The sequence below is a fragment of the Bos taurus genome, chromosome 13, assembly GCF_002263795.3.
Source record: "Bos taurus isolate L1 Dominette 01449 registration number 42190680 breed Hereford chromosome 13, ARS-UCD2.0, whole genome shotgun sequence".
NCBI classification, from domain to species: Eukaryota; Metazoa; Chordata; class Mammalia; order Artiodactyla; family Bovidae; genus Bos; species Bos taurus.
The window spans coordinates 51,595,625-51,622,328 of NC_037340.1; the positions used below are offsets into that span (position 1 = coordinate 51,595,625).

Consider the following 26,704-nt stretch of genomic DNA (forward strand, 5'->3'; position numbering starts at 1 on the left):
TCATGTCATTATCTACCATATTTATATCTTCTTTGATAAAATGTCTCCATGTCTTTTGTCCATTTTCTGACTGGACTGCTTTTTAATGTTGCATTTTGAGAATTCATCTTATCTTCTAGATACAAGTCCTTTGTCAATAATATCTTTTGCAAATATTTTCTCACAGTATATAGCTTGTTTTTCATCCTTCTACCAAAGTCTTTCACAAAGCAAAGCTTCTGATTTTGATGTGAGCAACTATTTTTTTAATAGGTCATGTTTTTGTTGTCAAATATGAAAATCTTTTGCCTAGCTTTAGGATATGAAGACGTTCTCCTTTTTTTCCCCCCCTAAGTTTTATAGTTCTACATTTTACACTAAATGTGTTATCCACATTGATTTAATTTTTGTATAAAATGTAAGGTTTAGGTCAAAGTTCATTTGTCTATGATTGTCCAACTGTTCTAGTAGCTTTTTGTTGAAAAGGCTATCCTTCTTCCACTGAACTGACAACACCTGTCAAAAATCAGTTGGATGTGTTTATGCGGTTCTGTTTCTGGGTTCTTTATTCTGTTCTACTGATCTATGTATCTATCCCTCCAATAATAACCACAATGTCTTGATTACTGTAGCTAAATACTAAGCCTTATTAATATTTCATATAGTAATTCTTCCCACTTTATTCCTCTTTTCAAAACTGTTATAGCTATTTTAGAATCTTTGCTTTTCATATAAATATTAGAATAAGCTTATCAGTGTTTACAGAAAAAAACTTGCTTTTTTTTAAACTTTAAAAAATTGGGGTAAATATTAAGATAAAATTTATTAATATCACTTCAACCAGTTTTAAGCATATGATTCAGTAAGCACAGATGCTGCAAAGATTGGAAGAGAGGACAGTATGAACAACTTTGTGTCAGAAAATTTGAAAATATATGAAATAAATTAATATCTAGAAAAAATTATCTTAATGGATGCAGGTAAGAGTATCCAAAATATCCTGTAACTACTGGAATCAGCAGTTAAAAAAGAAAACAAACTCCACAAATAAAACACCAGAATCAAGTGGTTTCAAAGAGAGATTGCATACAATTCTAAAGTTATATGATTTTTTTCCCACAAATGAGAGCTAACTTCTCAACTTATAATTAAAGGCTAGTTTGATAACTATAACAAAGACAGGAAAGGAAAATTATGGACTTTCTTACTAAGACAGATACAAAATTCAAATCAAAATATTAGCAAACTGAGTCCAGCAATGGACTAAAGTAAAAATAAAGTAAAAGCAATAAAGCGATAAAGTAAAAAAATAATACAATAAAGTAAAAAAATACAATAAAGGAAAAATATAATACAATAAAGCAATAAAGTAAAAAAATAATGCATCATTGCATGTCAGGTTTATTCCAGGAATGCAAATAACTTCCAGGGTCATGGTTTATGCAACAGGACAAGTGGTAGTGCCATTCGCTAGAACCAAGCACAGGGTTTGGGGCTAAGATTACAAGAATGACTCCCTGAGTACAGGGAGCTTATGAGTGGCCAGGTAGAAATGTCTAGGCAGCAACCAAGAACACTTGTTTGGTGTTCAAGTATAAGCAGGGCTGAAGACAGAGTACTGAGAATTACCAGTTCAGAAGTGGTACAGTAAGTCTTATGCGTGCGATAAAGACAGAGAACCATGACCTGAATCCCAGACAGCCCTAATTTTTTAAAAGACTCCTTAAAAAGACAGACCAGAGAATGAGGGAAAGAAAGGACCAGGAAGGCAAGAAGGACAGTGACTCAAATCATGCAATGAGAAGGAAAAGGGGACTAAAGAATTCAGTCACTGGAGTCTACTGTGACAGGCAACTTCAGGATGTGGTGAAGGAAGAAGTTGGACTGATGGGTGAATGGATACTAGAAACAGGGAGTGTGGTCAATGTTTACAAGAAGGCTAGTTGGAAAGGGAAGCAGACAGTGTGACAGAACAAAGGAAAAAGTAGATTGGAGGATAAATCTATAGATCACCTAGATAGGAAGAGAAAACAGAGTGGTGAGTAAAATTACAATGCTGAGCCTGTCCCCCACCCTCCAGAAAGGAAAAGAGTGACTGTTCTTCAGTTACAGTCTCAAGGTGTGAACACACACCCACCAGAACTAGATTTCAAACCCATCCCAACTGCTCAGTGCAGATGTGCTTCACTAGACAGTGCCACTGAAAGCTGGCAAGTATCCACAGCCCAGTCCAGCGACCACACTTCCTCAGCTAAAGGTAAACCAACTGTTCAAAATTCACCCTTCCCAAATTCCACCTTTCCTCAAAAGGAAAGGGGTTAAAGCAGAAAGTACTAAGGCAAGGCCCCAAAGACACAATGGCAGATGGTTATAAAGAGCACAAATGGGGCCAGGAGTGCACTAGGCCCATGGGACCAGAGAAAAGGAGCAGGCTGGTAGCAGCAGTGGCTGCAGCAGCCAACAAGAACCCTCAGACCTACCCTTTCAGGTCACGGTACAAAGAATCTGACATGGAGACGCTATAGGAACAAGCCAGGGCTCAAACCCGCATCTGTCTGACTATAGACCGAAACTCTTAAGGTGACCTTAAACACTGTCCCACACTGTCCCCATTACCCTCCATCCTATCCTCCTCTAAACTCCAAGAGCATCTGGGGTTCTCTTCATATGGCACTTTCTACACTTCAGCTTTCACTGGTTATATTTGTTTGCTTCACTTATAGCCACCTTACTCATTCCAGAATTGAAGCTCTTTGTGTAGCTCTACAGGCTTTTAAGTGGCAAGTCCTCAAGAAATAAATGAGAAGAAATGAAGAAATGAATAGTTATAATTACCAAATCTGTTATACACCAACTTGCTTTCAAAAGTGCTTATAAATTTCCTTCACAAGTGATTTAAGCTAGCCCCACTACAATCTTCTTTATGGTCTGTGCTCAGCACTCCTTTATCACAGATATCACAAAGGCAAAGCAGCATTAATATTGTACATCTCATTTACAGTTAAGTTACACATTAGTGAATTTAAGTCTCCACTACAGAGATTTCACCACCTTTGTAAGATGTAAAAGCACTTCTTACCTGAATTTTGATGGGCCAGGTGAAATTACTGACATAAACAAAGAAAGTGATATTTGGGTGGTTGCGAAAATCAAACTTCTCATTAGAGAAACTATCTTTGTACTCCTTAATGTTGGTTTTTGAAACAACAGGCATCTCTTCTCCAGCTTGGGTTCCAGCTGTTAGAAAGAACAGAATGAAATAAAGAGATTTTTTTTTTTTTGGAGCAGAATCTGCCCTCACTAATAATAATGATAGTAGTTAGAATTTATTAAACTCTGTGTTCCAGAAATAGCACTTAACTCAATCTCATTTAATTCTAACAATTATTATCCTCCTCATTTACACATCAGAAAACGTAGGTTCAGGAAAATTAAGAAACTGATTCAGATCACACAGCTAGGAAGAGTTTGGATTTAAAGCTGGGTAGGCTGATACACAAGCCTGTGCCCTCAACCCAAATGGTTTTACCAGGAACCCCTACAACTTCTCCCACAGAAAAAGACGGCAGTAATTTTGAAGCAATGGCATTCACTCTGCCCACTTCACCTGCTTTGAATTTACCCCCTTAAACCTGTTTGGCAGTGCTCCAGATCCCCCATACAAGGGACAGCAGTGACTCTAAGTCTCCACACTAGCAGTGAGGAAGGAGTTTTAGGGGTCACTCAGTCCCTTCTGCTACCAACTACAACTGACTTTAAATCCCCCTGACCTGATATAAACTCATTCTATTCCCAAGTAGTCCTTCAACATTCAATAGTGTCCCTCAGCCAGGAATTCTAGCGTTTATAAAGACTCATTAAACAGGCTTTTCCCATGGCTGGAGTCCGACTGTCATTGGAAATCAATCACATGTTCAGGGATGCTACCTTTCTCCAAACAAAGACTCTGACATGATAAACACAAAGTGATGTGCAAAGTAATGTTTTTATTTGGTTTCAGTCTAACTGGTCATATTTTGACCAAAAGACAGTATTGTGACAGTAATAATGATGATGAAACATAATTACCATTTGATGAGAATTTACCGTTTCTAGCACTACACTGAGTACTTCATTTATTATCTCATTTAATCCTCAGGATATTCTACATGGCTGGGTATTTTTATTATCTCATTTCATACTTGAGTAAACTGGCTCAGAAAGCATAGTTGAAGTAACAGGCAGAATTCAAATCCAGGTCCACTGAGCTATTTCTTAACTACTATATCAGGGCCACCTCTTTCCTTAGTAGATTTTGTGCCCAGCAGATCTTCTTTAGTAAATCATAGTAAGGTAAACAAGACAGCAAAAGCTTTGCTCATAAAGCTTTATTTAATTCCCAAAGCACATTTTTCTCTGAACCCACTAAAATCTCATTCTATTAAAAATGTTGCATTTTTCACTTCTGAAGCATGGATGATAATGGTAGTGCCAGAGCAGTGGCTGCAGCAATGGTATTAATGGTGTTAGCCAGGTGAGGTAGTGAGCATGTACTGGTCTTGATACCATGGCAGGCACTGACAGGTACAGCTGAATTTAATCTACACAACTGCAGGAGATAAGTAGTATTACTTTCTTTTTAAGATGAAAAATCCTAAGGGTCTGGAGATAGGTTTTAGATGCTTGCTCAAGGTCTTCCAGCTAATAACTAGCAAAGGGTTAGGGTTTCAAATCCATCTGTCTGTCTCCACAGCCCCTTTTCTCAACTCTTTCTCAATCAATTATCTCCACTTGGAAGGTCTTCTCTAGGTGTGTCTTTACCTGAGAAGCTGGCAGCCCAGGTGATGTTGAGGTTGAAGTTTTTGGAGGCATTGATGAACATGTCCAAATCCCTGTTTTGCTGGTGAGATGTACAAATAATTAGAAAATTAATTACTGTAATAGTTTCTTGGTTTTAAAGCGGTAGTTCAATTTTACTCCTCTCAACTTTCTTAGTTACAAATAAACTTTTTAATGTCTTAAGAGAAACTCAACGTTTAAAAGACAGCAAAATTTTTAACCTTAAGATAAGCAATATACCCCAAACAAGTTTCATTTCCCTCCCATAAAAGTAGGAGATGTAATGCTTTATCAAATGCCAAACTCTATGAAAAAGTATCTTTTAAAAAAAGACCCTCACCAGAGCACAATGACCTACATCCTGTGACCCATATAAGGGGAATCAGTTTCTTAAGGATCCTTTGGGCAGCCTTTTCCAAATGTCTGGAGAGTAAGACACTTGATCAACTGTCATTTATAAATCAAATCTATGTAGTTCTGAACCCATAGATTAAATACAGTGTAAAGTTCTCCAAAATGGAAATGGTTTTTAAGAAACAGCACATAAAGCTGAAATAAACTAAATTTTAACTTTTCTTTTTAATTTTAAAACTTTTGATTGTCTTCACCCATGATTAAGAACATTTTTCTCTCACTAAAAATATTATTTCAAGAGAAATGACAAAATATGCTTTATTATCTTTGAAAACTTTGTATACCACTTACAGATACAGCAATTTGAAGAGCTAGTTTAATTTATTTTGACTCTTGGTTTTAATGACTGAAAAAGGTATCTTTGAGGAATGTTCTGGGCCACCTGGAAAAAGAGCACTGTCAGCTGTGCTAGGGAAATCATGATACTAATTTTTAGTTTTCCCTAAAACTTGGCTAATAAATCTCTTTCTTGGGGTCAAAAAATTGTTGTTCCAAATGAGTCAGATGCTGTATTTTGTATTTTTGAATGCAATCTTGCTGAAATTCTTCACACTGAAAAACTTTAAAACGGGTTAGAAAATAAAGGTTTTAAAGAGCATTCTTTTGATAGTTTTTCAGCATAAAAATTATAACAATGGAAGCATTTCCAAACAGCTATTTTCAAAACATGATTTCCAAACCAGAAGTTCCTCTCATAAAGCAGTTACCTTCTCATTTATTGATAAAGCCTCACCATCCTCTTGAAGGGACAGCTCAAGTGTATATCTACATATTTGGCCACGTTGCGGCAGGTAGGATCTTAGTTCCCTGACCAGGTAATTACTAGCAATTACTTCTTTCCACGGAAAGGATTAGTAAACTTGAAATCCTGGTGCTTTTGTAAAAAACAAGACATATACACTGTATAACTCTGGAATATAAAAACAAGTCTTACTTTCATTTAATTGTAAACATCCCATACAGGACTTCATTTTTCTACTGATTTATTTATTTCTTAAATTTAACCATGCTTGCTGATAACATGTTATCAAAGGAATATACTTTGGCTTATTATCATATTGTTTTCCATGTATTGTTATATTTATCATATTTTTGTAATGGTAAATGGCTTTGTGTATATTGATAAGAAGAAGCCTCCAAGGAAGCGCCTAAATAATTTATCACCAAGTTTAGTAAAATTTCATTATGTACCAGAGTAGGTATTACATGACTTCACATCTCATTGAAGAAATCATTCAGGTGTGTGTTCATGTTCTGGACACTTCACTTTTAAATGTCACACTGTGTTGGCTCCCTTTTACTTCTAGGTAACACTTCATGGCATGCTGGGGTTCACCATTAACAATAGACATAAAAATATTTTTTAAACAGTTATTTAGTAGTAATTTCAATTATTTCTGGCTGACTTCTTATGGGCAACTAAGTCTTCACTGTTTTAACTTCCTAATGCGGCTAAGAACTCATTCTAGGAGCTTAAGTGTTACCTCTGCCTGCATCACTGGTATTAATTTCTATTTTAAAGCAGGAAAATTGGGTTCTGCCACTGCCCCACTAACAAGGAAGTTCCCCTTGCAGTCTCCTCTCCTTTCCTGTATGGGGCTGTGATGGGCTGATGGATAAACCAAATACACGTGGAGTCAATTTCAGTCTGTGTATCAGACCATGGTAAATATTAACAACACCATTCTTACCTTTTAACTAGAAAGGAAATAAGATGCAGAGTCTAACACTTCTTTCCTGTACCTCTAAACATTATCCTGTGGACTCCACTCTGGAGACCACTGCTAAGGCAGTGCTTCTATCCATAATAACCAAGGAAAAGATCCACACAAATTCAAAACAAAGTAAGAAGACTTTTACGTCTTACTTCATCAGGTGTCGCCACAAAATTGATGGCTGTGTAATAGCGGTCATCTTCCTGGGATAGGCTAAAGGTGAACTGATAGTCAATAAGAAGAGTATCTATGGAAAAAAAGAAACGTGTATTTAAAAACTGAAACAAAACACAGTATGTCTCTGGAGATAGAGATTGATTTTCTCATAAATATTCAATAGCCAGGGAAGTACTTTTAGCAAAGTTGTGAGCGGTAATGTTTGAGTTAACCCACCAAAACCTCCTTGTATCATGACCCTGGTTGAGATTTTAGGCTCCCACTAAACTTACCTATAAATATTAATTGATCATCTATTCATGCTTAAAGATACAAAGCTATAAATTAATGGTATAAAATAAATCAAAACTCCATGTAAAAATGGTTGACTCCAGGTCCAGGGCAAGGAATACCTGTCTCAGTTAACTTATTCTAGAAAGCAAGGAAGCATTCAAAGACTAATGTAGCAAAAGAACAGAGGTTGAAAATGAGCCTACTGGCTAAACATGGTATAATTTAATTCTAAAAAGTATTGCACAACTCAACAACTTGATTTGAAAATGGGCAAAAGCCTTGAATAGATATTTTTCCAAAGATATACAAATTGCTAATAAACTCATGAAAGGGTACTTACTTAACATCACTGATCATTAGAGAAATACAAATCAAAACCCAATGAGATATCATATCATCTATAGTAGAACGGCTACTACCAAAAAAAGTGTTGGTGAGGATGTGGAGAAATTGGAACTGTCATGTACTACTAGTGGGAATGATGCACCTACTCTGAAAAACAGTATGACAGTTCCTCAAAAAATTAAAAATAGAATTACTGAATGATCCAGCATTTCCACTTCTGAGTATATACCAAAAAAAACAGAAAGGAGGATGCTGATGGGCTATTCGTACAACCATGTTCATAGCAGTCAAAGAAATTATAGCCCAATAGTGGAAGCAATCCAAATGTCCATCAAAAGAAACATGGATAAACAAAATGTGGTATATACAACGGAATATCACTCTCAGTCTCAAAGAAAAAGGAAATTCTGACACATGCAATAACATGAATGAACCTTGAAGACATTATGCTAAATGAGATAAATAAATAAACAAGAAGACAAATATTGTGTAATTCCACTTATATGAGGTACCCAGGTACCAAATTCACAGAAAGTAAAATGGTGATTGCTAGTGGGTAGGGTAAGAGGGGAATGGGGAGTTGTTTACAAGTTTATATTTCACTACTCAAAAGATGGCCAAATGATTTTCCAAAGTGGAAAACCATTTTATATTCTCACAAAAACTTTATAAGCATTTTGATTTCTCCACATCACTGCTATTGGCTTTTATTTTTCAAGACAGAAATATATTAAATGTACTAGATTACAAAAAATTAATTGATGTGGTTTCAGGTTCCACACTATAAACTAACCTCTAAGAAATGATCAGCTGCCTGGTTTTGGTACAGTATCAAAGGATGACATCCATGAGTTCAGTTCAGTCACTCAGTCGTGTCTGACTCTGCGACCCCATGAACTGCAACACACCAGGCCTCCCTGTCCATCACCAACTTCCAGAGTTTACTCAAACTCATGTCCATTGAGTCAGTGATGCCATCCAATAATCTCATCCTCTGTCACCTCCTTCTCCTCCTGCCTTCAATCTTTCCCAGGATCAAGATCTTTTCCAATGAGTTGGCTGTTTGAATCAGGTGGCCAAAGTACTGGAGCTTCAACTTCAGCATCAGTCCTTCCAATGAGTATTCAGGGTTGATTTCCTTTAAGGTTGACTGGTTTGATCTCCTTGCTGTCCAAGGGACTCTCAAGAGTCTTCTCCAGCACCACAGTTCGAAAACATCAATTCTTTGGCACTCTGCCTTCTTTATCATCCAGTTCTTGTATCTGTACATGACTACTTGAAAGACCATAGCCTTGACTATACAGATCGTTGCCAGCAAAGTGATGTCTTTGCTTTTTAATACACTGTCTAGGTTTGTTGCAGCTTTCCTGCCAAGAAGAAAGCGTCTTCTAATTTTATGGCTGTAGTCACCACCTACAGTGATTTAATAGCCCAGGAAGAGGAAATTTGTCATTGTTTCCATTTTTTCCCTATGTTTGCCATGAAGTGATGGGACCTCATGCCATGATCTTAGTTTTTTTTAACATTGAGTTTTAAGCTGGTCTTTTCACTCTTCTCTTGCACCCTCAAGAGGCTTTTTAGTTCCTCTTCACTTTCTGCCATTAAAGTGGTATAATCTGCATATCTAAGGTTGTTGACATTTCTCCTGGCAATCTTGATTCCAGCTTGTGATTTATCCAGCCCTGCATCTCCTATGATGTGCTCTGCCTGTAAGTTACATAAGCAGATGACAGTAAACAGCCTTGTCATACTCCTTTCTCAATTTTGAACCAGTCAGTTGTTCCATATGCGGTTCTAACTGTTGTTTCTTGAGCCACATACATACTTCTCAGGAGACAGGTAAGATGGTCTGGTATTCCCATCTCTTTAAGAGTTTTCCAGTTTGTAATGATTCACGCTGTCAAAGGCTTTAGTGTAGTCAATGAAACAGAGGTAGGTGTTTTTCAGGAATTTCCTTGCTTTCTCTATGATCCAGCAAATGCTGGCAATTTCATCTCTGGTTCTTCCATTTTCTAAACCCAGCTTGAATATCAGGAAGTTCTCAGTTCATGTAATGCTGAATCCTAGCTTGAAGGATTCTGAGCATAATCTTACTAGCATTCGAAATGAGTGCAACTGTCCAGTAGTTTGAACATTCTTTAGTACTGCTCTTCTTGGGAACTGGAATGAAGATTCACCTCTTCCAGTCGTGTGGCCACTGCTGGGTTTTCCAAATTTGCTGACATATTGAGTGCAACACCTTTATAGCATCATCTTTTAAGATTTTAAATAACTCTACTGGAATTCCATCACCTCCAGTAGCTTTCTTTATTGCCATCAGTGCTTCCTAAGGCCCAGTTGACTTCACACTCCAGAAAGTCTAGCTCTGGGTGAGTGACCACACCATCTGGGTCATTAAGATCTTTTTTGTACAGTTCTTCTGTGTATTCTTGCCACCTCTTCTTGATCTCATCTGCTTCTATTAGATCTTTACCGTTTCTGTCCTTTACTGTGCCCGTCTTTGGATGAAATGTCCCTTTGATATTTCCATTTTTCTTAAAGAGCTCTCTAGTCTTCCCTTTCTGCTGTTTTCCTCTATTCCTTTGCATTGTTCATTGAAGAAGGCCTTGTTTCTCCTTGCTATTCTCTGGAACTCTGCATTAAGTTTGGTGTATCTTTCCCTTTCTCCCTTTCCTTCCTCAGCTATTTTTTAAAGCATCCTCAGACAACCACTTTGCCTTCCTGCATTTGATTTTTTGGGGGATATTTTATTTGCTGCCTCCTGTACAATATTCTGAACCTCTGTCCATACCTCTTCAGGCACTCTGTTTACTAGATTTAATCCCTTGAATCTATTCCTCACCTTCACTGTATATTCATAGGGGACCTAAGTTGTACCTGACTAGCCTAGTGGTTTTCCCCACTTTTTAGTTTAAGCCTGAATTTTGCTGTAAGAAGCTGATCTGAGCCACAGTCAGCTCCAAGTCTTGTTTTTTTCTGACTGTATACAGCTTTTCCATCTTTGGCTACAAATAATGTAATCAATCTGTACTAACCATTTGGTGATGTCCATGTGTAAAGTCGTCTTGTGTGTTGTTGAAAACAGGTGTTTGATATGATCAGTGTGCTCTCTTGGCAGAATTCTGTTAGCCTTTGCCCTGCTTCACTTTGTACTCCAAAGCCAAACTTGCCTGTTACTCCAAGTATCTCTTGACTTCCTACTTTTGCATTCCAATCTCCTATGATGAATAGCACATCTGGTCAAGACTCCGCAATCCAATGCAGGTGGCATGGGTTCGAGCCCTGGTCCTGCATGCCGAATGGTGCATCAGAAACAACAACAAAAAACCACTCTGTCCTTTTCAACTATATCTGGTGGGGCCAGGTTTTGTGTGTGTGTGTGTGTCTGTGTGTGTGTGTACTTCAACCAAAGAGACACAACGCAACAGACTGAATGCAGAAGCAGATATAAGAATCCAGTTTACTTCTGTTAAGCTGCGGTACTGGCTTTTGATTTCAATAATACTAGGGGTATATCTCACTGTGGTTTTAACACACATATCCCAAATGTCTAATAATGTTATCTATTTTTTCATGTGCTTATTGGCAATTCATTTATCTTCTTTGGTGAAATGTCTTTCCAAATCTTTGCCTGTTTTTAACTGACACTGTCCCCTTATTCAGTTGTAAGAGTTCTTTATATATTCTGAACATAAATTTTTAATCAAAAATATGCTTTGTAAACATTTTCCTTAGTCTGTAAGTTGTTTTTAGTTGTTTAGTTTTTAACTGGTATTTTTTAAAACACAGGTTTAGTCCCAAATCAAATTTTTTTTCTTTTATGAATTGTGATTATATGCAAGGTCATGAAGTTTTTCTCTTGTTTTTTCTAGAAAAAACACATTTATTAAGTTCTAGGTGGACGTGGATTTTGAAGGGATGCTATTTAAACCCAGATGGTATGGGTATACAATCATAGTAGAATATGAAAACATTAGCTCATTTTTCTCTGGTTCCATAATTTGGCCTAGTATGTAGATTCTCATATAGGAAGAAAATGCATTTATCTACAAGGATCTGGTTTACCATGCATTGTTAGTCATTAGACATTTTATTTTACATATTAATTCCTAAAGAGGTGGTTAACACAAATCAGTTTCAGAGAGAATGATAACTTCAACTATATTTTTAGAATTCTGTTTATGGTCAATCCTAAAATATGAAATGTGATGACCCCCAAGCAGATAATGGCAAATGAAATAAGGTTTCAAGAGAATACAAATAAGGAAAGCCAGAGATTTTTATCTCTGTACTCTTCTCTGATAACTGCTACAGACATATTAATATAAACCACAACCAGACTTAAAGCAACTTAAAATAATGTTCACATATGAGTTAAATTTAGTAGAATATGACACATCAAATTAAGAGTCACTTCCATGGGTGGTTACTATATTCCTATAGCACCTACCATTCTCAAACCATATTAAAGAAAATAATGAAGTTTTATTGAATTACTTTCCTTCTAGACAAAGAAGAACTGCAAAAACACTTACAATAACACGTTCCTTTGAGAGGGTTTCCTTGGTATCGATTTTCTACCTCACATCTAGGGGAAAAAATGAAGATTATTTTCTATTGTTATCTACATTCAATAGTGAATCTACATTCACTTTAAAATCAAGCAGGTCCTTTTATATAAACTATACTTTTTTGAGTCAGTACAATTACATTCTTCACTGTTGCCCAAATCAGATGGACTAACAAGAGTCTGCATTCATTTTCAATGTTGACTGCCCAGCAGTTCACACCACCAACAACCAATAAACATTTACTAAAGCATATAAGATAAATTCAAATAAAATATTATTTAGATCTTATTTTTTATCATGAAAACACATTTTCACTTTTGTATGGACAAATATTCTTCTAAAAGTGCAGTTAAAGCATTTTTCAAATCGATTTACCTGTGGTTAGTTGCTAATAAAGTTGTAAGCTTTTATCCATCTTGGAATGTGTACGTGTGGATAAGACTGTGACAAAGGCAAACTGTTTAGATGAGACTATGCCAAAAGATGTAAATAGTGGCTGAGTGAAAGAAAAACATATCCTACATATGTTTTTCTCCTAGGGCCATCTAGCTCTCAGTTTTTATTACTGCAATAAAATCAGGGCTGTTGTTGAAAAATAAATACATAAATAAAAATAATTTTTTTCATATATTCATTTCTCACATTTCCTGTTCTCCATAGATAAATTGAACCTGTTCTTTAAACACAAGTGAGAGAAGGCTAAACACCAAGGATCACTTAAAAAAAAGACAAACGACCAAAACTAAAAACTCTTGGATATGGTTCACCAGTCTGGAGAAAAAGAGTTCTAGTCAAAAAGAATTATTAATTTCCCCATAAATATCATCCATGAACATCAGTAAAACCCAAGCTCCCACTTAACAAAGTGATTCAGGAAGGCACAATAGCTAGGAACCATGATGAAAGGAGGGGAAAGCTTGAGTTAAGCACTTTTCCCAAATAAATAATTCAAGGATGTTTTATGTCTTTTTATCTAGTATTACCAGCACTTGTTTATATCTAAAATTTCCTAAAAATAAAGTCTTTCACTGAACCTACACCTCATTTCTTCATTGTATACCATTAACAGAAGGCAGGGGTGGTTAAATTTGCTCTATTACATTTTTGTGTTTAAAGGAACCTAGATTTAAAAACTAAATTTAATCTCTGATTAGACTTTTCTTTATGTATTGGCTTCTGCTGCTGCTGCTAAGTCACTTCAGTCATGTCCGATTCTACGCGACCCCATAGATGGCAGCCCAGCAGGCTCCCCCGTCCCTGGGATTCTCCAGGCAAGAACATTGGAGTGGGTTGCCATTTCCTTCTTCAGTACAAAAACAGGAAACATATATATTACTATAAAATATAGACAGAGCAATTTCCTCCTGAATGCCACTATCAAAGTCTGAATCACTGGTGACGTTACTAGCATTTTTTAAGAAAAACAAAATTTACCAGTGACTATCTGCTTATATAAAGCTGAAACTCCAGTACTTTGGCCACCTCATGCGAAGAGTTGACTCATTGGAAAAGACTCTGATGCTGGGGGGGATTGGGGGCAGGAGGAAAAGGGGACGACAGAGGATGAGATGGCTGGATGGCATCACCAACTTGATTGACGTTGAGTTTGAGTGAACTCCGGGAGTTGGTGATGGACAGGGAGGCCTGGCGTGCTGCGATTCATGGGGTTGCAAAAAGTCAGACATGACTCAGCGACTGAACTGAACTGAACTGATCTGCTTATATCAGGTTAATGTTTTGATACTACTAAAACATTTTTCTCAAGTCTCTGCTTGAGAGAATGGGTGAAACTACAACTTGTTTCATAAGGTTTTCTGGTGAGGCAGAAAGAAAATGAGGAACAATCTCTCGTTTCAACTCACCAGGACACTAAAAACAATTATCACTAAAAACAACTCACTATTGACAGATGGAGGAAATGGGGCTTAACACAGTTAAGTGATTTGCTTCTACAGCACCCTAGTCAGTTGGAGGCACAGCCAGGGTGAATCTCCAAATCTGCCTGATGCTGTTTGCATCTTCATGGATGGAGACCCCAAACTCTTCCCTGGATGATGTTTGATATATATCACCAAGAAAAATGCTAGAACAGGGAGGGATGTGTTAAAAGCAAGAGGAACTCTCTACAATTAGACAACCAAAATGTTAAATAAAATCTTGTCCTGGAATACCAGTTCTTCCAACTCTATCTTTTAAGAAAATCTCCTGACATGACAAAAATAGAGCCTTTACTGAAAAGACTAATCCAAATCAACGACCCAGGAATTGTGTCACTCAAACATAAAAATGTGATTTAAAGAGCCATTAAGGAATTACTGCTAAACTGACAACCTCCTCAGTATGGAGGGTGACTAAATTAGACCTATCTGAAGCAGAAAGGGGAAAATTTCAAATCAATCGACTTGAGGATTCCTCAGAGCCCATGGAAACAAGGCCCAGCGAAGAGGGTGGCTCTTGGGGTTCAGGCAGTTTCACAGCCCCTTCACACTCCCTGGTGAGGTGTGGATGGTGCCAGGAGTCCCAGAAGTGTGGTACTTACAGCTGACATTCATCCCCCTTGACGCCCTTGGTGGTGCAGAAGCACTTGCCCGTGTTGGTATTGCATAGCGACGCATGTCCATTGCACCTGCATGCTGGGGAAAAGGAAAAGGACGGGGTGGTCACAACTGGCTTAAAAGATAACCACTATCAGACTTTCCCCCAAACAAGTAATTCTGTCTGAATTGGATTCAACTGGAAAGATAGGTAAAATAAAAGCATTCATTTAATAGGTAAAATTCTTTTTTTTCAAGCTGGTGATATATCTCAAATAATGTCAGAGCCAACATTAAAGGAGTCAAAGTCATCAGTCAGGATGAAAGAGAACATCAGTGTCCACTGCCATTTGAGGCCGTGCCTCTTTGGGATGTAACAGACTCTATTACGATTCTATCACGATTCTTTCATCTACTCAATAAACATTTCTGAAGCATCTTCAGTGTGGGCACACAGACACAATCTCTGTCCCCATAGAGACCTCTGAGCAATGACTGCTCCCCGTAGGGAGGGTTGGTCTGGCTAGGCTCTGCCAATAGCCGCATTTCAAATCATACCAGGGCTCAGAGCTGAGAGCGGATTCCAATGGCAGGTCATGTTTCAGAGGCCCTCCAGGATTCAGCACCCTTGCCTGCCTTCTTAGCCTTCAGACCAAATGACTCTTGTCATCTCCCTCCTCTAGCCACCTTTCATCTCCACCTTTCATCCAACACCTGTGTGTGACCTATGACAAACTTTTTACTCCAGCTGAAATAAATGATCTTTTCCTTCAATAGCTTTTCACTCGACAACCTGTTTTTCTGTGAATAAATTAAAAGTATTAGGCTAGAGATACGTATACTTTTAAAATAAATCCCATGGATAAAAAATATCACCCAAAGAAACCTATGAATAGAATAGTGCAGTGGTGAAGAAAATTTATGTTGCAGTGAGAAACACAAGGCTTTAACTCTGGGTTTCCTGAGAATGGAGAGAGGTGCAATGTATTAACAAAGCAAAGGCCTATCTATAGTCAATCTGCCCAGGTTTGAATTCAGGCCCCTCCATTTAGCTCCTTTTCTAAGTCAGCTTCCTCATTCATGTGATGGGGGTAATAATAATGCCTATCCTGTAGGATTTTGGGGAGGATTAAATGATATAAGACATGAATGAAATACAGTAGGCATTCAAAAAATCATCGCTGTTATCTAAAGATTAACGACTATACAGTTCTAAGAAGAAAACATTAAAGACTTGGTGCCACTTATATTATTTTTAAATTATGCTTTCTATTAAAGATTGTGACTCTGAAAAATAAAGCTAGCTCTATGTCCTGGAAACGGCTTCCTAGATGGCTCAGTGGTAAAGAATCCACCTGCCAATGCAGGAAACACAGGTTCAATCCTTGGTTCAGGAAGATTCCCTGGAGAAGGAAATGGCAACTCACTCCAGTATTGTTGCCTGGGAAATTCCATGGACAGAAGAGCCTAGCTTAGCAGGCTACACGATCCATAGGGTTGCAAGTAGTTGGACATGACTTAGCAACTAAACAACAATAACAGTAAGTTCTGGACAACTGTACTCTACCCCTACAAATACCACAGAGGAGAATGTAACTTTTTAAGATAACAGTTGAACATAACAGGGATGACAGCACCCTCATCACAGTGGTACAACTAGACCCAGCAGCTAAAGTCACATTTCCTGAATGTGGTTCTCAGCATGGCCAAATCTCACAGTGAGAGCTTGGTCAGGCTACTCTATCTTGGGGATAATAAAAGCACTGTTGTCTCAGGCAGCTGCCAGCACAATGCCTTGCATCAATATATATCAATCATTCAAAAATGTCAGGTACTCTTGATTACTAACTAATGGATGAAATCTATTCACAAGGAATAAAAAAGTATTTTTACTGAGTACCTTTTAATCTGAGCTTTACATAAGAATGGTAAGAAAGGACATCTGAAGAGTAATAATGATTGTTCACATCTACCTGTCACGTCCTGCTGACTGCTTTCATTTCAACAACCACGCTACTAACCCCATTTTACAGATGAGGAAAATGAATCCCAGAGAGGTTCCACTAGGACACTAGCTCTCTTCTAACTGCTCTGGAATCAGATTTTCAAGGGCCATGCTACAGAGTTTGGAGGTGGGACTTGGGGAGCAGTTAAGAGATTTTCCTTTCTTATTTTTTACCTCAGACCTGATGGATCTTTCCACTGAAAACTAGAACAAACCGAAAAGTAGTTTATTGGTATCACTAGTCATTTTAAAAAACAGAATTTTTGTGCTAACAATGAGTCTCCTTTTGCTTACAGGAATCTATCTGACATGTATGGGGAGACACAGGGCTACTTAAATCTTTAAAAATACTGGAAGTATTGAGGAGTCTAGCTCCTGGTTAAAAATCTACATGTGACTTTTGAGGCCCAACCATAGGCAACGATAAAGGTTTTCTCTGGTGGGCCTTACAGGGAAAGCTGTCTTCCCCACACCAGGCTGGGTGGAACTCTCTAGTGGAGAGTGAAATGAAATATTCTAGTGGAGATGAGTCAAGGGCTCAGGCCCCCTGGCCAGCCACTCTCTATCACATATTTGCATTCCTAGCTCTGCTAAGCCTCCTCATGGAAGAGGAGGGGAACCTCAAAGAGGCTTTTCCCACTCTCCGTCCCAGGTACTTCTCCACTCCTACTAGCCTTTCCATCCCCCCATCTCTCCACTCCAGGGTCCACAAAAGGCTTTCGCTGGACCTTTAGTCCAGGGCCCCCTCAATGGCATGTTGACCCCCAAGCCTATGCTAATTCACTTGATGCTCAAACAGCACACCATTCCAAGAAGGAAAGTAGAACAAGGGCAGTCAGAGCTCTCTCAGTGTAAGCCTTTTGCTTCCATCATCACAGTAACTGATTAAAGGCTTTAACTCCTTCATTTTTGACTAGATGCTTTAATATCTACTCTGACACTAGGTAGCTCTGTTCTCTCTCTTCCAGCTCAGCTGACCTCCTGACAAGTGTAACTTAAGAAAAGTATTATCTGAAACCAAGTGGCTTTCTTCCTCCAAGATAATCAAGACAAACAGATCATGTGCCACCTTGTTTGCAATCAGTGACCCTGAAAAATCTGACTTACGTTGACATTTTCCCCCGTTGGTTGGATCACCATAGAAGCCAGATATGCAGGTCTCACAGTGCTTGCCCGTGGTCAGGTTCTCACACTTCTCACAGATACTCTGATTAATGCATTTGCTGTGGCCATTGCACTGGCAAGCTAAAAGAAAGAATTTTAAGGGGTTTGTCCTATGGTAGAGCTGGGTGGAATACGTTCCACAAGATTTATTTGTAACCATCTATGCTCCTTATTGCTTCTAAAAACAATCATCAAAACTACCAAAAATTAGTTTGAGAAATAAGATCAAAACATCAGAAAAGAGCTAGTTCAGGAAAATCAGAAATATACTACAGCAAGGTAAAAGTTCATAGCCATTATAAAGTTTTTGTTGTTATTCACCTTAAAAATAATACATGCTCATGATAGTACATTAGAAAAATATAAGGAATTAGAAAAAAATCATATACAATTCCACCACCCAGAGATCACTGTCCATTTTTGGAATCTTTCCTTCCAGTATTTTTTTCTATACAGTTTTACATAGTTGTATTTATATTAATATTCAATTTTGATTTTTTAAAATGTAGATACAATTATTTTACATTATTTCATCTAACATAACAAAACTTTAAATGGTAGAATAATTTTTATGAAGCCAAATAGCTACTTAACCATTTCCTTACATTCTGATAGCTTGCTTTCAACTTTTCATTTTAGAAAAATAACCATCTTTATAAGTAAACATTTTTATAAGTGGAATTATTGATTCTTGATGCATACAGGACTTCACAACTAGAAAGAAATATGATGTGTGGACCTCTCAGGGCTGCTCAGGACAGCTGTGCACAGCAGAGTTCAGGTGGGGCCACTCATGTAGTGTACAATCTATAAGCAGACCTGTCTTTTCTTCTCTTCAGCTCTACTGAGATATAACTGACATGGAATACTATATAAATCTCAAGTGCACACTTAAAGTATACAATGTGTTGATTTGATAAAAACACTGAACAAATGCTTCTCTCTCTCTTCCCCTTCAAATTTCACTGAAAGTATAGAAGAAATGTAAAAGCAAGGGTTTGGGATAAGAGGAAAAAGTGCTATAAGAAGTAGAGAGGGATACTTCTGAAGCACTGAATTTCTAGAAGTATTCAGAATACCCCAAGTGGGGAGGCCCTTGGCACAATCATGAACATGCCAAACACATCCAGACACCTGGTCTGATGCTCCTTCCTCTCTTCACTGAGGGAGGAATAGAGACCATTCATCCACAGCCAGGGCAGACCAGAGTTGGAGAGTGCTGGTACTAGCTAGCCAGCCTTTCCCTTAGGACATCACACCACACCTTCACAACAGCTCAGTATACCCAGTACTCATAAGTCTAGACATTCAGTTAAAAATACAAATCAACCTTGAGGAATCACTAGTCTGAGAAAATTACCAAGCTAAAGGCATCACCAAGATCAACACGTGGAACAACTAACTCTGAAGGAAGGATCAGTGCAAGAAATTTAAGAGAATGAAAAATATTAACTTTTGTAAATTCAGGGAGGCTTGAGGGATCACTGCATTCATAAAATAAGAAAGCAAGCTCTGAAAAAACTTCACAATATTTAGAAACTTTGTAAAAAGAAAAGGATAAAATAAAATCAGACACAAAACAAAAACCATTCAAAAGGTTAAATAGGAAAACACATATAGCTAAAAGCTGCCTACAAGAAAATAATATGAACAGCTGTATGCCAAAAATTTGACTATTTAGATGAAATAGAAAGATTCCTATAAAATACAGGCTACCCAAACTGACTGAAACAGAAACAGAAATCTGCCTGTATTATACTTTACTTCCCTACTAAGTAGAGATTGGATGAATAATCAAAAATCTTTTCACAAAGAAAAATCCGAGCCCAGATGGCTTCACTGGTGAATTCTATCAACACTTCAAGAAGAATTAATATCAATCTTTTTGCAAAGTCTTTCAATAAATGCAAGAGGAGGGAACACTTCCCAACTCACTCTATGAAGTCAGTACTACCCTGGTACCAAAATCAGACAGGCATCCCAAGAAGGAAAACTACAGAACAGATCTATATCCTATATGAAAACAGACACGAAATACCCAACTAGAAAACTGAATCCATGTCAACGTATTGCAAAAACCACGACAATATTGTAAACCAATTAGCCTCCAATTAAAATAAATTTATTAAAAAAAAAACCTGAATCCAGCAACACAGTAAAAAGAATTATACATCATGAGCAAATGGGCTTTATTCCAGAGATGAAAGGCTGGTTTAATATCCTTAAATCAATTAGTATAATGTATAGTATTAATAAACTAAAGAACAAAACCACACGATTATCAAGATACAGAAAAATTATGTGACAAAATTCAGCACCCAATCATAGCCCTCAAAAAGCCAGGAAGAGAAGGAAAATTTCTCAACCTGATAAAGGACATGTATGAAAAAACTAAGGCCAATATCATATATAATGGAAAAAGACTGAACTCATTCTCCCTAAGATCAGGAACAAGACAATGATGTCCATTCTCATCACTTTTATTCAATATTGTACTGGAGTTTCTTGTCAGGCCAAATAGTCCTCCAAAAAAAATTTTTTTAAAGAAGGTGTCCAGATAGGAAACGAAAAAGTAAAACTGTCTTTTTTAGCAGACAATACAATCCCTGTATAAAGAAAACCCTAATCAACTAAAGAAATAGTAGAAATAATAGTTCAGCATGGTTGCATGACACAAGATCAACAAACAGAAATCAATTCTATTTCTAAATATATACTAACAATGAACAGTCAAAAAAAAAATTAAGATAATTCAATTCACAATACTTGAAGAAGCATAAAAATACTTTGCAGAGTAAATTTAACAAAACAAGCATAACATATAAACACTGAAAACTATAAAACATTGCTGAAAGAGAATAAAAAACTAAAGAAATAGAAAGACATTCCAGGTTTATAAACTAGAAGGCTTAATACTGTTAAAAAGGTGTGTGTGTGCTAAGTCAAAAAATGAAGATCATGGGATCTCGACCCATCATTTCATAGCAAATAGATGGAGAAACAATGGAAACAGTGACAGGCTTTATTTTCTTGGGCTCCAAAATCACTGTGGACCATGACTGCAGCCATGAAATTAAAAGATGCTGCCTCCTTGGAAGAAAAGCAATGATAAACCTAGACAGTGTATTAAAAAGCAGAAACATTACTTTTCCAACAAAGGTCCATGTAGTCAAAGCTATGGTTTTTCCAGTAGTCATGTACAGATGCGAGAGTTGAACCATAAATAAGTCTGAGTGCCGAAGAACTGATGCTTCTGAATTGTGGGTTGGAGAAAACTTTATAGAATCCCTTGCCTTGCACAGCAAGGAGATCAAACCGGTCAATCTTAAAGGAAATCAACTCTAAATATTCATTAGAAGGACTCATGCTGAAGCTGAAGCTCCAATACTTTGGCCGCCTGATGCAAAGAGCTGACTCATTAGAAAAGACCCTGAGGCTGGGAGAGATTGAAGGCACAAGGAGAAGGGGGTGGCAGTGGATGAGATAGTAAGACAGCACCACCGACTCAACGGACATAAGTTTGAGCAAACTCTGGGAAATGGCGAAGCACAGGGAAACCTGGTGTGCTGCAGTCCCTGGGGTCACAAAGAGTTGGATACGACAGAGCAACGGAACAACAAAGCACGCTAAGTTGCTTCAGTAGTGCCCAACTCTGTGCAACCCTATGGACTGTAGCCCACCAGGCTGTTCTGTTCATGGGATTCTCCAGGCAAGAATACTGGGGTGGGTTGCCGTGCCTTCCTCCAGGGGATCTTCCCAACCCAGGGGTCAAATCTCTCTCTTAGGTCTCTTGCATTGGCAGGTGGGTTCTTTACCACTAGCGCCAGCTGGGAAGCCCCATTAGGATGGCAATATACCCCCAAATGGTCTATAGATTCAGTGCAGTTATCTTATGAAATATCAGTTGGCTTTTTGTTGATGTTACTGAAACTGACAAATTCATCCTCAAAATGGAAATTCAAGGAACCCAGAACAGCCATGACCATTTAGAAAAATAAGAACAAAGTTTGAGGACTTAGGCTTCCCAATTTCAAAACTTACTACACTTACTACAAAGCTATAGAAATCAAGAGTATGATACTAGCATAAGGCCAGACATATGGTCAATGGAACAGAAATGAGAGTTCAGAAATAATTTCTTACATTCAACTGATTTTCAAAAAATGTGCTTCTAAAATTCAATAGTACACAAATGTCCTCCCAAAATTCAATAGTAAAAAATAGTCTTTTCAGCAAATGTTGCAGGAACAACTAGCTAACCACATGCAAAAATATAAGTTTGGGGAAAAAAAAAAAAAGATAAGTTTGGATGCCAACTTCACATCAGATACAAAAATTAACTCAAAATGAATTATGGACCTAAATACAAAGAGATAAATCTATATAACTTTAAAAGAAAATACAGGAGTAAACCTTTGTAATTTGGGGTTAGTTAGGCACTGATTCTCTTATACAATACCAAAAGCACACAGGGTAAAAGAATACTTTTGTATTTCAAAAGATACCATCAAGAAAGTAAAAAGAAACCCCATGGAATGGGAGAAAATATCTGCAAACTGTATATCTAATAAGGGGCTTGTATCTGGATTCACAAAGAACTCTTGTAGGTCAACAGTAAAATGATAATGCAATTTTTAAAACTGAGCAAAGAATTTGAATAGTTTTCCAAAGAAGACATACAAATGGCCAACAGGATGCTCAACTTCATTAGTCATTAAAGAGAAAGAGAAAGAGAACTTGCTCAGTTGCGTCCGACTCTTTGCAACCCTGTGGACTGTAGCCTACCAGGCTCCTCCATCCATGGGATTCTCCAGGCAAGAGTAGTGGAATGGGTTGCCATTTCCTTCTCCAGGGGATTTTCCGGGCCCAGGACTGAACCCAGGTCTCCTGCATTGCAGGCAGATGCTTTACCATCTGAGCCATCAGGGAATCGTTAGTCATTAGGGAAATGCATATCAAAATCACAGTGCTTGCCAAGTAGTCCAGTGGTTAAGAATCCTCCTGCCAATGCAGTGGACACAGGTTCAGTCCCTGGTGTGGGAAGATCCTACATGCAGCAGGGCAACTAAGACTATGCATGCTACTGAAGCCCGCATGCCTAGAGCCTGTGCTCTGCAACAAGTGAAGCCCCCACAACGAGAACCTCGTGCACCCCAAAGAAGGGTAGCCCCTGCTCACAACTAGAAGCCCATGTGCAGCAACAAAGACCTAGTACAGCCAAAACAAAACAAAAAAAACCACTGTGACATGCCATTTCTCATCTTCTCATACACCAGAACAGCTACAATCAAACAAGTGTGATGAGGATGTGGGGAAATCTGAACCTTTCTAACACTGCTAGTGAGAATGAAAAATGGTACAGCTACTTCGTAAAACTTTGAACCCATCATTCCCCAATTTTGTCCCTGGTCCTAGGCAATCACTAATCTATTTATTGTCTCTAAATATCTGCCCTTTTTTGGACATTCCATATAAGTGATGTGGGCTTCTCTGGTGGCTCAGATGGTGAAGAATATGCCTGCAATGCAGGAGGTGCAAAAGACTCAGGTTCGATTCCTGGGTCAGGAAGATTCCCCCAGAGGAGGAAATTGCAACCCACTCCAGTATTCTTGCCTGGAAAATTCCATGGACAGAGGAGCCTAGTGGGCTACAGTCCATGGGGTCCCAAAGAAGTGGACATGACTGAGCGACTGACTCACCAAGTAACTTTCCTTATAGAAGTCTTCACAGTCCAGTAGTCAGGGGCACTGTCTGGCAGGATTTCAGAGAAATTCTTATCCACTAATCTCTTGGGAGTCTTTGCACCTGTCTAGCTTCTCCCAATTGTTCTGGCAGCCCATCAGTAATTTTGTGCATTTACTGGAAGTTTGAATCAAAGGCCACTTTCTCTGGTTTCTCAGGGCAGCTACCCCAGCAGATCAAGGCTCAAATTTTACATCAACTCAAAGTTGATTCCTTCTTGCATCAACCACTGGGAGTGATAGAAAGGAGGAAGGATTGGGAGAAGGGAAGAAAGGGAAGGAGTGGGGAGAGGGGATAAAAGGGTAAAAGGAGGGAAGGAAGGAGGGAGGTAGATAGGCAGGCTGAATTTTCCTTTTTTTCTTCTTGTCAAAGGAAAGAGGAGGCTTTCCTTCTCCCTATTCTTAAGAGCATTTCAGTAGGAAAATTTGCACTAAAAAAACCTCTGATTCCTTTGAAACATACGTAAATTTCTTTAAAACCTAAATAAGCCATAAGTCAGCATTACAAAGCAGACACGGTTTTTGTTAAGGGCTTAAGAGCCATCTCTTTGAAATGTAAACATCAAGCAAGCCAGCCACCTACCCTCTCTGTGTGGGAATGGATCCAAACTATAACCATCTGCTTGCGTCAATGATACAAGTTTGTTTTCCTTTTTGTTTTTTCCTTTGGGTAAAGGCAATTAACAAAGGTGGCCACCCCAATTACCAGGTAAATTCACAATAAACTAGGAAAGAATGTAGAGCAAACAGTGGTGTCAAATCCTCTCACACAAAGACAAGTTACCTTCATTTTGAGGACAAGTATAGAATGGACTGTATACGCTGGGATATTTAAAAGGATGGGATTTCTCTCTGTTGTATTTCATTAGTGGACTGCTGAAATGTGCACTACCATCTGGTTTAATGCTTACTCAGTAATAACACTTTCTTTCCTACATCGGTAGAGAGGAATTTCTGGGTTGGCAGGAGATTTTATTTTTAATTTTTCCCCTAACAATCATCACATCATATTTTTAAGTAAAAAAGAAAACTGCAGAACAACATATTATATGCATAGTATATCTCACAGTATTTTTTATTTAAAAAACTATAGATCTAAAGGTACATGTATTACTGTTAAAAGTTTTTCCTTCTGTGAAGAACTAGAGATGAGGAAATGCCGGGCTGGATGAAGCACAAGCTGGAAATCAAGACTGCCAGGAGAAATATCAATAACCTCAGATACACAGATGACACCACCCTTATGACAGAAAGCGAAGAGGTACTAAAGAGCCTCTTGATAAAAGTGAAAGAGGAGAGTGATAAAGTTGTCTTAAAACTCAACATTCAAAAAACGAAGATCATGGCATCTGGTCCCACCAATTCATGGCAATAGATGAAGAAACAATGGACCGTGACAGATGATATTTTCTCCAAAATCACTGTGGATAGTGACTGCAGCCATGAAATTTAAGACGCTTGCTCCTTGGAAGAAAAGCTATGACCAATCTAGACAGCATATTAAAAAGCAGACACATTACTTTACTGACAAAGGTCCGTACAGTAAAAGCTATGGTCTTTCCAGCAGTTATGTATGGATGTGAGAGTTGGACCATAAAGAAGGTTGAGCATTGAAGAATTGATGCTTTTGAACTGTGGTGCTGGAGAAGACTCTTGAGAGTCCCTTGGACAGCAAAGAGATCAAACCAGTCAATTCTAAAAGAAATCAGTCCTGAATATTCATTGGAAGGACTGATGCTGAAGCTGAAGCTCCAATACTTTGGCCACCTGATGCAAAGAGCCGACTCACTAGAAAAGACCCTGATGCTGGCAAAGACTGAAGGCAGGAGGAGAAAGGGATGACAGAGGAGATGGTTGGATGGCATCACCGACTTGATGGACATGTGTATGAGCAAGCTCCAGGAGTTGATGATGGACAGGGAAGCCTGGCATGCTGCAGTCCCTGGGGTTGCAAAGAGTCGGACACAACTGAGCAACTGAACTGAACTGAGAGATGAGGAATTATAGTTTTTATTTTATCTATATCTGTAGGACACAACTGAGCAACTGAATTGAACTGAGAGATGAGGAATTATAGTTTTTATTTTATCTATATCTGTAATAGCTAATTTTTATAATGAACACATTTCATTACTTTTATAATGAAAGTTAGCAAAACAATAGAAAATTCTTAGTATTTTCATTAATTAACAATATTTCTCATATGAAACAAATAGTTTCTTAAACGATCTCTTTTTTTTTTCCCCTTAAAGAAATCCATATAAATAATGTAGCTTTCAAGGCTTTATTCTTTGTAAGTAGGTAGTGAGATTTGGGACACAGAACACATCTTACCTGGACAATGAATGAAAGACCAGTTATATCTGCTGTCCTCCAGACACATGCTGGAATTGAGAAGAGGCTGTGGGTAGGAATTTCCTGTAGGGCCCTGAGAAGGCATCTTCACTGGTCCTTTATAGGAGCCCTCTATGCATTTCCCTTTGCCCGTATTGCTAGGATCAGTGCACCAGCCACAGCCTGGTTGCTCCAAGCAGTGACTACAGGTACAGTAGCCTGAACAATTTTCAGCTGTAAAAAAACATAAGTTACATGTAGACTTAGATTCATTGTATATTTAAATTATCTTTTTCTTTAAAAGATGAATCAACTGTTAGTCAAAATTCCTATTCTGTGATTGTTCAAATGATATAATAAAATTTTAAACAGCCCAATATTTTGTCCAACCTATAATAGAGACTCCTGTCTTCTCTCGCAATCCTAGGATATTGGAGGCAGAAGAGACTTTACAGACCATCTTCTGGAAAGCACTTACTTTATGAATTAGGAGATAAAGATGTGGAGACATTCCACAGATTGGGCAATATGATACTGAGATTCAGCAAGTTATTTCTGTACTCTGTGATCTATTCTACAATTGTTTACTTGTGTCACTGTATTTGATTCTATATGCAGGTTCATATCAGGCAGC

General features: G+C 38.0%; 1 protein-coding gene across 3 annotated transcripts in view; it reads right to left on the bottom strand.

The window, feature by feature from the left end:
• The window catches only part of ATRN (attractin), a 186,471-nt gene that overhangs the window by 50,264 nt on the left and 109,503 nt on the right, over nt 1-26,704 (bottom strand). For all 3 annotated transcript variants that reach the window (NM_173995.3, XM_059892370.1, XM_005214485.5), the window contains 7 exon segments: nt 3,059-3,216; nt 4,780-4,858; nt 7,079-7,173; nt 12,257-12,309; nt 14,832-14,925; nt 17,939-18,076; nt 26,071-26,304. In NM_173995.3, the coding sequence (NP_776420.1) occupies nt 3,059-3,216; nt 4,780-4,858; nt 7,079-7,173; nt 12,257-12,309; nt 14,832-14,925; nt 17,939-18,076; nt 26,071-26,304 (851 nt within the window).